At 50.5% G+C, this 15,744-nt stretch overlaps 1 protein-coding gene across 1 annotated transcript; it reads left to right on the forward strand.

Annotated features, from left to right (window-relative positions):
- The first annotated feature begins 583 nt into the window (after nt 1-583).
- Nucleotides 584-10,321, forward strand: AEN (apoptosis enhancing nuclease). The gene is made up of 4 exons (XM_082648141.1): nt 584-665; nt 5,763-6,339; nt 8,729-8,929; nt 9,892-10,321. The coding sequence occupies exons 2-4, from the start codon at nt 5,827-5,829 to the stop codon at nt 10,126-10,128; spliced, it is 951 nt and encodes a 316-aa protein (XP_082504267.1). The 5' UTR covers nt 584-665; nt 5,763-5,826; the 3' UTR covers nt 10,129-10,321.
- Nucleotides 10,322-15,744: the final 5,423 nt, after the last annotated feature.

The following is a 15,744-nucleotide window of genomic DNA, read 5'->3' on the forward strand; positions in this document are numbered from 1 at the left end:
TGCACTGTTATCTGTTAACCTCTGTTACTGCGCCAAACCATGAACAACTAGAGTCCCCAGCGATTGTTCTTATTCTGTGTATCCCAATGCCGAGCCCATAGTAGGAACTTATTACTTATGAGTAAAGTATCGCAAAAGGGTAACTAAAAAAGTAGCGCCGAAGGAGCAAACCTGACTTTTAAAAATCTTTTTTTTAGTGGCCATCGTGTATATTATTTCACCGAAACCCCTCGACACCCGAGGAGGTAGGAGTTATTCCTATTCCGCAAATGTGGGTGTGTACTCTGTAAGTCAGCCTGCCTTTAGTGGCACGGAGATCATAGGAGCCCGCATCCCGACCCAGGGAGCGGGATGGATTGGACAAAATTGGGAGCAGAAGTGGGCGATAGGAGGCCACGACCCCCTCCAACCGCTTGAAAATTTCCCGCGGGCTGGGCCAGCCTTGGGCACAAACCACACCCCTCTAGGAGTCCCCGCCCCTTACGCTCCCAAGCGCTAACCCGCAGCGAGCCAGGCTCCCGGCCAATCAGAAGAGGACTTAGGCGGGCGCTGCGGTTCAGCAAGCCAACAGGCTGGCGGCCGGAGCAGGGCTTGCCCGGGCGTGTTGGAGCTGCAGGTTCCCTGGACGCCACGTGCTGGCGTGAGAAGACTCGCTGGGCTTTCAGGTGATTTCGGGGGCCATGCTGGGGATCGCGGGGTGGGGTAGGCTGGCGCGACGTGCCCCCGGCCGCAGGGCCCCGCGCGGTGTGTCCGCCCCCGGCTTGTGGCGGGGGACGCCCGGCCGGGCCGGCCCGGCTCCCGGGCTCCCCAAAGTGCAGGCCTGGCCCCGGGCGCCGCCTGGCCTCCATCCCGCCCTGCTCGGGGTTCTCGGGCCTGAGTGGGCGGCGTTGGGCGATGGGACTCGGCCTGGTGGGCGTCTGCCCGGCCGCCGCGACCAGTGAGTGACCAATGCCTCCGTCCTTCCCTGGGTGAGGCCGGGCTCCTACACGTCACTCCTCGGAACGCCGGCGCCGAGGGAGATCGTGCAGGGCTCTCCTCTGACTGTTCTCGTCTTGTGAACTTTTTAGTAGCACAGGGGATCTTATCGAGCCAGCTTTTCTCAAATTAGGGCGATTATTAGTATCATGGCAAGGGGGTGAGGCCGCGCACTCTTTGAAATACAGATTCCAGGCCCCGTTTCCCCAAATGGCAGTTACGAAGGTGTGGGGAGTAGGCCTGGAAATCAGCCTTTTAAACAGACTAGGTTGGGGAAGCCCCTAACCTAGTTCAGTGCTGGATTTCATAAACCCTCGTTTTAAGTTAGGAGACAGTGCCTTGGTCCAGTTGATCTAGCTCTTTAGGGCCAGAGCAGGGTCTAGAACTGCCCACCTTCCTGATCAGCCAGCAGGTTGGTGGCCCTGAGGCCACTGGGAATTCTGACTTCGAGGTTCCTTTGGGCCTTTGCCCAAAGGCCTGGTGGCTGCTGATTCAAAGTGCTGGTTCTGGGCTGGAGAGAGATTTGTTTGCCTCACTGAAATACTTTTATTTGAGCAAAACTTCTCCTGAGCTTCCCTGAGCTCCATGTGGGAGCCCAGGATGAGGAAGGTGTCCCCTTGATGATTAATTGTTGGCTCTGACGTGTCAGCTAGGTCAGGGCATGTAGGGAACTGCTTTCATCTCTTGCAGCACAGGGCCAGGGCCACAGAGACCTTTTTTCTCAGGGATCCTAATTTCTGGCTTCTTTGAAACCTTGCCAACAATGTTAGGGAGGCCACCGACCCTTGTCCTGGCCTCAGCTCCTGACCTGTAGGGTCCTTAGCCATCTCAGAGAAGGGAAAGGGCCCTCCTCCCCTACAAAAGTCAGTTATTAATGGGTCTCTGTCTAAGGCCTCCCCATTACTGGGCTGAGACAAATTGAGATTCTGTATTTGTCAGCCTTAATATGTGACTTGTCAATATGGGGAAGTTGATTACAGTTAAGAGCCCTTTTAAAAAGGAGAAGACTTCTTGGGGAAGGGTTAAGCAAGCAGAGGGAGGATAAGTCAGGATGGGTCACCGTGCCTCCCCCTGGCCCAGGCATCACCAAATAGCAGTTCATCTCCCCTCCTATTTCTCTTAGCCTCTGCTGCTATTGCTCAGATTCGTATGTTCTCCAGGTCTCTTCCTATATGGCAGTTGTGATCCCCCTCACGCTAAAACTCTAGGGAGATTGGTTCCCATCCACCTCTGGATTAAGGCCAAACTTTTACCACTCTCCAGGAACAGTTCTTTCTCACTGTCCACACTGCACCTGTCTCCTCTCCCCTTACCTCCTTGCTTTCCGATTGCTGCACCAAACTCCTTGCTTTCCCACAATGGATGTGCTTTGCCTCCTGGACTTTGTGTCTGTGTTTTTTTCTGTCTGGATGCCCTTCCCTACCTGGGCTCCCTGGTAGACCTTTCTGAAACCCTTCAAAGTGTCCCCTCCACTGCCAGGGCTTTTCTAACCTAGCGCTTCTGCTTTTTAAATACCTGGCCTGGTGACTCAGGCATGGGTCCTTTGTCCATTGCTCCCATCCTGAGCACACTCTTGTAAGTTCCTGACTATCTCTCTTCCGACCAAACCAGAGTTCCCTGAGGATGTGGTCACTTCCAGCACTGTAGTCCCCACAGTTTGGCAGATAGCAGGCCTGGTGTCAGCTTCTGGAGAGGATCCGCTCCATGCCAGGTTCCGGGCTGGCTGTAGGGGAAGGGACAGAGACAAACAAAGCTCTCTACCTGCCTTCATAGTGCTCTGAGGTAGGCTGTATGTAACTGCTGACTTTGAAGAGTGCAGTAAATTCTCTGATTGTGCTGCCAGAGCAGAGAGGGGTGAACTTCTTTGCTCCCCAGTTAGACTGTAATTGTCCGGGGTCAGGGCTACTGTGCCATATTTCAGTGACCTCCCTAGGTGCCTTTGGGGCTCCCTCGCTTGACCCGCCGAGACCAGTATAGGGACACCACCTTGGGGTAGGAAAAGCCACCAGAGTGTGATGGGCTTCCCAGAGTGCAGGCAGAAGGTGGAGTGGTAAAAAGCGGACAGGGACAGTTCCTCCAGCCAGGCCTACCTTGTGCCTTACGCCCAAATGGCATCAGGCTGAAGGTGAGCCCCTCTTCCTCAGCCCTGGGGTACTTTTTTCAGGCCTTTGCTCCTAACATGTCCACTGATTCCTCCCTTCTACCTGGAGGGCTACTGTTCCACGTTCATGCAGACTTAACCTCTTCAGCCTGTCCTGCTTCCCTGGCACTTCTCACGCAGCCCTTCACACGCCTTCTGCTCTGTTTCTGTCTCTGCAGTGAGACTCAACTCTTGGAGCCAGGATCTTTCTTTGTAACTCTCTGCCCAGCTCTTGCCACAATTGGGAACCCAGAGGCCTCAGTGTGACATTGGCCTGTGCAACCCGGAGGATTGTTCCAGAAGGGCTTCCTGGCGGATGTAGAAAGGTTAGGGGGGATGTGAGTGGGAAGGGAGGCAGGAGGAAGGCCTGTGGGTTGGGAGTCCAGGCTGAGGCAGCTCTGGCCTGGGAAGAACTGGTTACCAACCATGAGCAGGGGTCTTCACCTCTGGGGGAAAGGGAGCGTATAATACATGCCAGGAGGGAATTCCCCTGTGGTCCAGTGGTTAGGACTTGGCGCTTCCACTGCCGTGGCCTGGGTTCAATCCCTGGTTGGGGAACGAAGATCCCGCAAGCCGGGTGGCCATAAATGAATGAATGGATGGATGGATGGATGGATGGCCGGATGGCCGGATTCAATCCCTGGTTGGGGAACTAAGGTCCCGTAAGCCACGTGACCAAAAATGAGTGAATGAATAAATAAATAAAATTAAAATAAAAAAGCAAATTATTAAAAAGGCAAAAGGGACTTCCCTGGCAGTCCAGTGGTTAAGATTCCGTGCTTCCAATGCAGGGTGTACAGGTTCGATCCCTGGTTGGGGAACTGAGATCCCACATGCCGCTCAGCCAAAATAAATAAATAAATAAAAGGCAAACAATAAAAAGATAAAGTCCTTTAAATATATATATATATATATATGTATATGCAGGGAGCATATAATATATGCAGTTTAATGGGGATTTGGCCACAATTCAAATATACACTAACCAAGGGAAACTTGGGACATGACACTCCTGACTCCACAGAAAATCCCTTTGTTCCTATTAAGAATAGTTGATTCAGGAGTTAAGGATGAGCAGCTAAATTTTATCCAGATGTACTAGGAAACAGCATTTTCATGAATACAGATGCAACTAAAATTGGTCACCTATAAAGATTTTAAAGGCTACATCAAGGTATATAGTCTTGACTAAAGACAGATTAATGAACCAAATGACTAATAATTAGTATTCTTAATAATAGGGTGGGGGAGGGAAGGATTGGGAGTTTGGGATTAGTAGATGCAAACTATTTTGTATAGCATGGATAAACAACAAGGTCCTACTGTATAGCACAGGGAACGATATTCAATTTCCTGTGATAAACCATAATGGAAAAGACTGTGAAAAAGAATGTATATATACGTGTAACTGAGTCCCTTTGCTGTACAGCAGAAATTAACAACATTGTAAATAAACTATACTTCAATAGAATTTAAAAAATAAAGCATAATTTTAAAAAATATATGCAGATCCTAGCACACATGGATTGTGCCTTTTTCTCTTCACAAGGGGAGGGTAGTAGGGCCATTTTACACGCAAAGAACCTGAAGTTCAATGGTTAGGTAACTTATACAGAGCTGAGTTACCCTGCTCTGTCTACTTCAAAGCGCTGGTTTTCTGGTGTGTTCAAAACATACTGGCTGACTTAGTACAGCAAACAAGATGAGGTTTTCCAGGCTACATCCTTCACTGTTGGGAAGATGCCGGCCTTATTGCATGGGATTTGCAAACCCATGTGAACAACAAATATTTCCTGTGGCAGTGGTGTGTGACAGCATCTCTTTACAACCCAGCGTTCAGGGATGGAGAGCTTGTGGGAGGTACCACAGGAATCTGCAACACTATAGGTCAGGGCTTTTTCTGTTTCTCTTTTAGAGTTGAGCTGGTTAACCAGCACACCAGTGCCTGTAGGCTTCAGTGATTAAACTACATGTCCAACTGTATTTAAATGTTTGTAGACAGTGTTGTGATGAGTGAATTAGAAGAAAGGCGTTTAATAGATTACATCATTTTAGTTAACCCATACCAAAAATACAACTATTGTGGCCTTCCTGTGAAATATTTTCTCCAGGTTTTGCTGTGGGTCTTGCGTTCACATTTCATAAAGTTTTTGTTTTTGTTTTTTTTTAAATAGGATATCATATATATGCCGTTTCTGTAACCTTTATTTTCTCATAGCCATACCTCTAAAATATTTTGATGCTAATGGTATTGGAGGTAAGCTATGGCTTGGAGGTTGAGAGCATGGATTCTGGGTTCACATCAGCCTTTGTCTATGTATTAATCGGGCAAGTTACTTAACCTCTATGCCTCAGTTTTTGTACCTGTAATATGAGGATAATAATGCTTTGTTCAAGTTGTTGGGAAGATTGAGTGATTCCATGTAAAGTACTTAAAACAGTGGTTTTGCAGGTGGTATCGATTGTATGAGTGCAATTATTATTAACATAGGTCCTTGACTCCACCTGGGATGCTGAGACAACGTGTAGGGCTCTGGGGCGGCCTGACAGTAGAGCACTGCAGGGAGGGAGGAAGAGAGTTGGAGGGGCAGGGCTGGCCTGGGACACTCCTCACCCAGCCCCTCTGCCCTATGTGTTCTCTCCCCAGGCTGCTGCCCTGTAGGCAGATTACCTCCCAGACCTCCCTTGCCCTGAGCGGTGAGCTGATTGGGATGGTGGCCCGGGAAGCTTCTGAGTCTGCCCAGTGCCTGTGCCCTTCCCTGGCCAGCCTGAATGCCAAGGATGTGCTTCGGAGGAAACACAAGAGGAAGAGCCGACAGCACCAGCGGTTTATGGCCCGGAAGGCCTTGCTGCAGGAGTATGGGTTGCGGAACACACCCCCGGAACCAGGATCCTCCCCAGGCACCAAAGCCGCCAGCAGTGTGAGGCAGCGTCCAAGGGCTGAATCTGGAGGTGCCCAAGGCAGCAGAAAGCCCACCCCCAGAGAATCTGCTGGGCCCTTGCCCAGCAAGTGCGTGGCTATCGACTGTGAGATGGTGGGCACGGGACCGCGAGGGCGGGTGAGTGAGCTGGCCCGCTGCTCCGTGGTGAGTTACCATGGCGAGGTCCTCTACGACAAGTACATCCAGCCTGAGATGCCCATCGTGGACTACCGCACTCGCTGGAGCGGCATCACCAGGCAGCACATGCGCAAGGCCATCCCCTTCCAGGTGGCCCAGAAAGAGGTGAGGGCAGGGCTGGGGGCTTGGGGGCAGTGTGATGGGCTGGGAAGAGCAGCCCCGGGCCTGAGTCAACACTTAGCCACTAGAAGCGAGAGACCATTGGGAAGTTACTTAACTTCTCCAAACAGTGGGTTTCCTCTCCATAGAAAAGGGTGAATAGAAATCCAGCCCTACCTGCGTGGAAGGGGTGCTGGGGTGTCCCACGTGATAGTGTTTATGGAGAGGCCGCGCCAACTGTAAGATGCGAAACAGCTTCTTTTCTGTTATGAAAGCACTATGTGTCTGCCTAAAATTTGTAAGGCCCACAGTGTTGTCACCTTCAGGTGTTAAATGTTTTGGTATTTTTTTAATGTTAGTTTTTCATTGCTTTGAAAAAAATTAGTGTGGGGACCACACTGACATGCCAGGAATTCCCAAACGTCCTCGAGCATAGGAAACACCTTAATCCTTATTAATGATCTTGGATCCTTGTCCTCGGATCCCTCCATAGAGATTCTGATCCTGCAGGTCTCTAGGCCTTGGGAGGGCTCTGATGTGTGTGTTCCTAAAAACTGTCATGCTGTGTAAACTTGCATGATAAAAACCCCAGAGCTGATGGGGAAAAGGGGTTAGGGACACAATGCCCAAAAAACTTCATTAATGACACCCCAAAAATAAAAAGATAGAAACCTAATAACAGTGGGAGCACAGTTTTGCACAGGTTGAGTGGTTGAGAAATGCGTAAGTACAGCACTCTGCCTTGAAAGACCTGGAGCACTCGGGGAAGTGGGTGTCAGGGGGGTGGCGGCTCGCACTGTGGGAGGGGTTGAGAGAATTACCTGAAGTCAGGAAGTGGGAAGCCAGGTGCCGGCAGCACGCTGGTGAACTGCGCTGGCTGGTAGACTTGCAAGGCGTGGGTGCTTTCTGGATTCCCCAGTGGCTCTGCTCAGCTAGGTGAGGTTTCTGCATTCACTTTCGCCCTTCTGTTTCTCAAGGGCGAAATTTGCATTATTCTCAAGTCACATCCTAATATATCAACCGTGTTGGAACATTTTTCATTTTCAAACCAAGCGTTGTAGCAGAACTACTTAACATTTCTGGTTTATTCTTGGGATGAGGTGCATTTAGGAAATACTAATATAAGTCATCCTGTGTCTTCCTTTTTCACATAAGATAGACGCTAAGGATTTCTTTCAAAAGGTTATTAATCAAGCAGGTTGATCAGGAATAGAAGCAGCAGGAAGGGAGGTAGGTGGTGAACCCTCCAGCTCCCTGTTGCTTCCCTCAGCCTGCCAAGAGCTGGACCACATTGGATCTGCCTGGACTTGGAGCCAGTGTGGAGTGTGCTGGGTGCCTTCCCACCACGTGGCTTGTGTTGGGGTGTGTGTGTGTGTGTGTGTGTTATGGGGGGGTGGTGACTAGAGTGGGGTGGCCCGTCCCTACCACTAAAGTCTAAATGCACCTTATCCATATGCCGTGAAGGCTGAGTTTAGCGATAAACCATGCGTCACCAGCAGAGGCAGCTGTGGGAGGCTGGTGGTGGGTGATAAGGAGATGTCCATGGCCCTGGACATGGCCTCCCTAGGGCCTGAGGACGGCGGGAGGCAGGAAAGAGAAGCACGCATTGTGTAGCTGGTGAGAGCTGAGCCAGAGAGCATGTTTTGAGGGTGAGAAGCGGGAGTCCTGTACAGCAGAGGGGCAAAGGGATAGAATCCTGAAGATAAGGACCGTTCCATTAATGCTGTAAAAGCTGCCGTTGGTGATACGTCTCCAGTGCCTGGCACAGTTCTGGGACTTCACCCTGACACCCTCCTGTGTGCTGAGCTGGCACAGAGCATCACTAGTCCAGGCAGACATGGTTCCTGCGTGTTACCATGAGCTCACAGTGGGGGGCAGCCGGACAGGCCACGCGGAGCTGAATGTGTGCTTAGAAAATGTGGTGAATCCCCCGAAGGAGAGAACAGCGGGGGTCCTGATGGCGTTGGGGGAGGCCTGCTGATGTGTAAGCTGAGACCTGCCATGAGAGGAGTTGGTGGGGGTGGGGGGTGCCGGGGGGCTGGCGAGGTCTTCCAGGCTGAGAGAGAAGAGCCTGTGCTGGCAGGAAAGAGTGCTTGTATGGGGTCACTTACCCATCCAAGAGCCCCTTAATGCTCACTACCACCCCACCAATGCCGTCGCCAGCTTTCCTGTTTTGCAGATGTGCGGGAAGCTTAAACGGCCCCCTGATTATAGCAAGTAGTGAGTAGAGGGTCTGGATTCAAACTCGGGGCAACTTGGTTGACAGTGGAGCCCATGGTCGCCCCTCTGCGCTGCCTCATTCCAGAGGGGTCCCCGCACCCACTGGTCAGGGTGTCAGGATGTGTCTTGTGCCCGCCTGACAGTGGGGCCTTCCCGACTCCTCCTCTGTTCACAGATCCTCAAGCTCCTGAAGGGCAAGGTGTTGGTGGGGCACGCCCTGCACAATGACTTCCAGGCCCTCAAGTACATCCACCCTCGGGGCCAGACCCGGGACACCACTTATGTTCCCAGCCTCCTCAGCCAGCCCAGCCTCCACGCCCGGACCCGCGTCTCTCTTAAGGACCTGGCCCTGCAGCTGCTGCACAAGAAAATCCAGGTGTGTGGTGCAGGGGGGCTGGGGAAGTGAGAAGGCCTGGCCTCCATGCTGGCCTGGCCACGGACAGGCCGTGGGCTGTGCCTCCAGCCTGCCAGTCCCAGTCCTGGGGCTCCCGCATGTCCACACAGCCCTGGGTTTTTTCTCTCCGTCGCCCTCCTTCCCCAGTGCTTTGTGACAGCCAGCCACACCCTCCCGGGCTGCTGTCTTTCAGATCTGTCTCCCACCTAGTTCCTGGCTCTGTCCCCACGCTTGCATGTAGAACCCCATCTCCTGCAGCCTTCGGTCAGGGGCAACTGATCACTCTTGCTCCTGCTGTGCTTCACATTCATAATTCTATCTGCTCCTCAAGGCTTTGAAGCAGGGATTTTTTTTTTAAATAAATTTACTTATTTTATTTATTTATTTTAGGCTGCATTGGGTCTTCGTTGCTGGGCGCAGGCTTTCTCTAGCTGCAGAGAGCGGGGGCTACTCTTCGTTGCGGTGCGCGGGCTTCTCATCGCGGTGGCTTCTCTTGTGGAGCACAGGCTCTAGGCACACAGGCTTCAGTAGTTGTGGCACGCAGGCTCAGTAGTTGTGGCTCGCGGGATCTAGAGCTCAGGCTCAGTAGTTGTGGCGCACGGGCTTAGTTGCTCCGCGGCATGTGGGAATCTTCCCTGACCAGGGCTTGAACCCGTGTCCCCTGTGTTAGCAGGCGGATTCTTAACCACTGTGCCACCAGGGAAGCCCTGAAGCTGGGATTTTTAACCGGGTTTTCTATTTGAGGAAACAGGCTTCAAGAAGCTAGGCTTGTGGTACAGCTGGGATTCTAGCGCTTGTCTGTGTGACTAGGACCCATGCCCTTCTCGCTGTACCAGGCTGTACACCCACATTCTGAGAGTATGCATCTCTGGGCCAGGACCCAGCCCGGGCCGCTGGGCTCCCACCAGGACTGCAGGCAGTGATGCGTGGGCTCTCGTCCGCAGGTGGGCCAGCACGGGCACTCATCGGTGGAAGACGCTGTGACGGCCATGGAGCTCTACCGGCTGGTGGAGGTGCAGTGGGAACAGCAGGAGGCCAGCAGCCTCCAACCCCACCCTGAGGACAGAGAGCCCGACAGCAGCGCAGACATGGAGCAGTATATGGAGGACCAGTACTGGCCGGAGGACCTGGCCCAGGGCACCAGCAGAGGAACAGGAGAGGCACCGGGCAGAACGGAGTGAGGGAGGGGAAGCTCCACTGGAGAGCGGGGACCAGGAGAGTGGCTGGGGCCGGATGCCACCAGTGTCCCCCAGGGCCTAAAGTGTTGGGACCATCTGCCCACAGCACAGTCCCCGATTCTGTGGTTTTGCTGATGGCACTTTACAGGCACCATGAAAATGGCAGGTGGGCTATAGCTGCTTGAGCCTAGCAGGAGTAGGGGATGCGCCGGCAGACTCCCCACCCCCAGGCTGTGCTCTCTAAAGGGATGATCTCTCCCTCCTTGGGGGTGGGTGGGGTGGGTGTCCCTATTCAAGAATTCCCTTGTCTCGCCCCAGTGACCTGGGGTAAAGCTCTCTTCCTGTTGTCACCATCTACCTCTTCCTCCACAGTCATTTTCAGGAGAATAACTATGCCCTGAAGCTACAGAGTTAAGGCCACTCCAGGGTCATTTTGTCCCTTTCTCTCAGAACTGGAAGCCTGGCTGTAGCCATCGTAGGAGCTGCCAGGCTACAATGGAATAGCAGAGACCTCAGCTCGTGGGGAGCTGGGTCTTCACTTGCTCACCACCAGAACTCACCAGGCACTATTCTGGGAGGAGGGAAGGCAGATGAGCTTTGGGTGGAGACTCGCATATGTATTTTGACCCAAGTCAGGCATTCCTCCTGCCCACCCAGCGCTAGGCTCTCTTAAGCAAAAGTCTGAGAAACAAGACAGCGGTTTGAATTCTGGGACCCCTGTGCAGAATTGCCCACAGGGATCTTTATTTATTGAGAGCAAGGCCACGGGTCTGTAGGGGAGCAGAGGGCGGGTCCACTGCGGCCGGCCCGGGCATTGACAGCTGTGCAGCTGTTGCACTGGGGTGGGTGCCCCCAATCACTGGTGGTTGGGTTTTCTCCAGATTTCTAAAAATGTTCTGTGTCAGGATTCATCCCCTACCCCTCTTTCCTTGTTTCCTAAGGGGCAGTTTGGGGGTATTGGGGTAACCCGGAGCTCAGGTCACACAGAACCTTTGAGCCCCATCTTTGTTCACTACTCAATAGCTTTGAGACTCAGGCAAGTGTGTGACTTCACTCTTGAGTCTGTTCCCTCATCTGTAAAATGGGGATAATAACACCACCTACCTCACAGGTTGTTAGGAGGATGAAGTGCTGAGTGCTTGGCCCAGTGCCTGGCGCCTAGTAAGCCGGACTGGCTATGTTTTCTTTAAGGATCAGTGTTGGGCTTTCCGGGTAACACCTGAACATGCCCTCAGGTTGAGTGGCTTTGACCCAGACAGGACTGTCCTCGTGGCTGTTCCAGCAGGTGGGGCACAGGTTGCTGAGGACAACTCAGAGGTTCTGGGCTCTCACCGTTCCCCGTGATGCTTGGATTTCACGTCAGTCTGAGCAAAGCAGCAGGGCCAGGAAGGGAGAGACACTGAAACCACGCAACTGCAAAAGCAGGGCCGCAAATTGCTCTGGGAGCTGGCTGAGTCACTGACCACGCCTCGCCTGGCTCCAGGACTTTGTTCTAGGTTCCTTAAACATCTGTAGCTGACGCCACACTCACAGTTGAGAATTAGCTTTGGTTCTTTGGTCTGTGGGTTGAGGAAGGATGGAACTGCTAGCAGTGGGGAGATGTACTGCGTTTAAAATCAGCTTTGTTGTAAAACTTGGAAAAAAACTCAATTGGAAAGTGGGTGAAGTGGCCTTTTCTTTGAATTCTTCAGCTAGGGTGGGAGGGTGGCTTGGGGGAGGGATGGTGGTGATGCTGGGGCGCTGAGTCTTGCTGGCTGCTTTGACCTTTGAGGTGGGCGGCTTTCAAGATGATGCTTTGGGATATAGCAAGAAAATACTACAGAATTTATAGTTAATTATTTTTTTTCCTTTATTTTTTTTAACATCTTTATTGGAGTATAATTGCTTTACAATGGTGTGTTAGTTTCTGCTTTATAACAAAGTGAATCAGCTATACATATACATATATCCCCATATCTCCTTCCTCTTGCGTCTCCCTGCCACCCTCCCTATCCCACCCCTCTAGGTGGTCACAAAGCACCGAGCTGATCTCCCTGTGCTATGCGGCTGCTTCCCACTATAGTTTATTTTTGAAAATCTTATAACTGCCCTAATACAGAGCACAAGTTTATTAAACTTCTTTCTCTTTGAAGGTATATACTCACTTTTTTTATTTTTAAAAACTTTTTTTAGTTTTAAATATAAAATACACAATATAAAATTTACCATCTTAGCCATTTTTAAGGGTAGAGTTAAGTAGTGTTAAATATATTCACAATGTTGTGCAACCCGTCTCCAGAACTGTATTATTTTGCAAAACTGAAACTCTATACTCATTAAACAATAGCTCCTCATTCCCTCCTTCCAACGGCAACTACCGTTCTTTCTGTTTTTATGAATTTGATTAGGTACCTCATGTAAGTGGAATCCTACAGTATTTGCCTTTTTGTGTCTGGCTTATTTCACTTAACATAACGTCCTCAGAGTTTGTCCCCGAGGTTGTAGTATGTGTCAGAATTTCCTTCCATTTTAAGGCTAAATAATAATTCATTTGTATGTATATGACATCTTTTGTTCATTCATCCATCAACAGACATTTGGGTTACTTCTCCCTCTTGGTTATTGTGAGTAATGCTGCTATGTCTCTCCAGGACCCTGCTTTCAATTCTTTTGGGTATACATCCAGAAGTGGGATTGCTGGACCATGGTAATTGTGTTTGTTTATTTATTTATTTTTGGCCGCACCGTGGCTTGCAGGATCTTAGTTTCCCCCGACCAGGGATTGAACTCTGGCCCACAACAGTGAAAGCTCAAGTCCTAACCACTGGACTGCCAGGGAATTCCCTGTGTTTCATTTTTTTGAGGAATCTCTATACTGTTTTACACAGTGGCTGCACCATTTTACATTCCCACCAACAGTGCACAAGGGTTCTAATTTCTCCATATCCTCACCGACACTTGTTATTTGTGGTCTTTTTGATAATAGTCATCCTGACAGGTGTGAGGTGATATACCTCGTTGTGGTTTTGATTTGCATTTCCCTGATGATTAGTAATGTTGAGTATCTTTTTCACATATTTATTAGTATATAGTTTATTTTTAACACATTCTTTTTTATGTTTTAAAAAATGTATCCCAGGGACTTCCCTGGTGGTCCAGTGGTTAAGAATCCTCCTTCCAATGCAGGGGACACGGGTTCAATCCCTGGTTGGGGAACTAAGATCCCAGATGCCGCAGGGCAACTAAGCCCACGCACTGCCACTACTGAGCCCGCACACCTCATCTAAGATCCCGTGTGCTGCAACTAAGACCCGACACAGCCACAAAAAAAACAAAAGAAAAAAACAGTATTCCATAGCACAGTTTGACATGTTTTAAGTTGAACCACACTAAATTGCCGATATTTGACTGAGGTGTTTCCATCTGTGGTATATAATTTAGAAATTCACATACACATTTTAGGGGTACGTGACCAGCTGAGGTTGGAGGCAGTTGAGCTGGATTTCAAAGGGCAGGTTGCCTGTAGGGAGAGGTATCTGACCCACCGTTATGATTCATCCACTCGGCCTGTGTCCTATGCTGGGGGTTCAGAGAAGGCCATACAGTGGCAGCCTTCAACCTGCTACAGGCACTGCAGGTGGGCCAACTGGCAGGATGCGTGTCTTGTAAGGCTGAGAGGTTTGCCCTGAATGACTCACTTTCCCCCTTACCCAAGGAAATTTGTGGATTGGTCTGGCCAATGAGTGACACCAGTTAAACCTGGGAAGCATCCCCACTAGGAAATCCCCATCCCATCCCCCTGGCTGGGGTCAGGGATTCCTCTCCTAGGCTGTTACTCGCCAATGTTTGTGTCCAACCTCAGAGCACACAATACATTTGAAAAAATTCAGTGTGATCCAGGCAGGGTTCCAGGTGCAAGTGGGAGGGGGAACAGTAAGTGAACAAGTACAATATGTGGTATCTCAGATGGCATCAATTCTTATAGAAGAAACCTGGGAAGGGGATGAGGGTGTAGTTTTAAATAGAGGCCAAGAAAGGCCTTGGTGGGAGACCTGAGGGAAAGGGAGAAAACTGGATAGATAACCTGGAGGAAGAGCTTTCCAGACTGGCACCGCAAATGCCCAGGCTCTGGGGACAGAGAAGAAGCCAGTGTGCAGGAAGGAGGTGCTAATTGAAGGTGTGGGACAGGGGCTGACCTTGTAGCACGACTGTACATCTCCTTGACCTGAAGGCGCAGACCTGATTATACCCCTGCTAACCCTAGGGCTTAGCACGTGATAAATGAATTATGGAATGACTGATCTCTTCTGAAGGAGTCAACATGTGAACACACGGAAGGCCATCAATTTAGGTCAAAACCTAAAAAAGAGTCTTAGATTGGATAGTGGTGCAAGATGAGATTGGAAAGGCAGGTGGGACAGATGTAAGAGGGTCTTGGGGACTGCGTGGGAGTTGAGGTTTGTTTATTTTTTTTTGGACAGCAGGAAATCACTAGGTTCTTGTGCAAAGTGCCATGACAGTGTAAGAGATTCGATTTTGGAGAACTTAATCTGGTAAGATTTGAAGGATAATTTAGAGCAGGGCATGAAGATGGAGGTAGGGCAGGTGAGGACTGGGGTAGGGTGTGGGTAGAAAAGGAGAAATGCAGAGAAGACTGGAAGATGCAGGTTTGGAGTTGACCACGGAGCAGGTTTAGGACCCGTGGGGAAAAGAATCGCAGGGGTGAGTACGTGTTCTGCCTGAGTCCTGAGGTGGCCAGTGGAAGAGAGGGGGTGAGGCCTGTAGTGGGGATGTTGATGTGGGCCGATCACCAGAGGGTGCATGGGGTCCTACGGGGACTGTAGAAACAGAAACCTCCAATTGGATCTTTAGGGGATTACCTTTTCAATGCATGTTCCTTTAAAGTAATGGGAATTTTGCTTCCTCTCCCCCTAAATCAGGGTGACAATCCTTTATGCATTTGAGAAACAAAAAATTCCCAGACAGCCTGAATTCAAGAAAAAGTAGCTCATTCAGAATGGGAACCCCAAATAACCTCTTCTAACTCAACTTCCCACCAGTTGAGCGACAAACAGGAACAATGACTTATCCTTTAAACGTATGTCAGTATCTGGTTTTCTTTTTGAGGTCTGTTAAATGAAGCTGGATGTCACTTGGTGAAAACACCGAGAACCTGGGGAAATTCCTTTCCAAGCCACAAATCTTTGTGACAACGGGGGGCTGTCAGATTCAGCTCGACAGCTCAAAGCTTGTTCCATACGGATCTGGAGTAGGAGGCAAGATGGGAGCGCTCAACTCACCACAGTATATAATGGACAATTTCCTCATTAAAGCTGATTCTATTTTTGCCCCGGATGTAACTCATTCATTTATTCAATAAATGTTGAGTGCTCCCTGTGTGTTAGGCATTGTTCTAACGGGTCAAAGTTCTAGCTTGGGAGAGCGTTGCCCCTGGGAAATATGGCCGGGCTGGTGGGGCTCCCTCCAGGCCTGCTTCTCCTTGTCCTCAAGACAGTGTCAGTCCAGCTGGAGGCAGAGCACGTCGAGGGCAGACTAATGACCCTTTCTGAGGCATCCCTGAGCCAATAGAGGCCGTAGGGCTTTACTGGGTCGGCAGTGGGGGCTAGCCCCTCTTGCACC

The sequence above is a fragment of the Grampus griseus genome (assembly GCF_964374135.1).
Source record: "Grampus griseus genome assembly, chromosome: 2".
In the NCBI taxonomy this organism is placed as follows: Eukaryota; Metazoa; Chordata; class Mammalia; order Artiodactyla; family Delphinidae; genus Grampus; species Grampus griseus.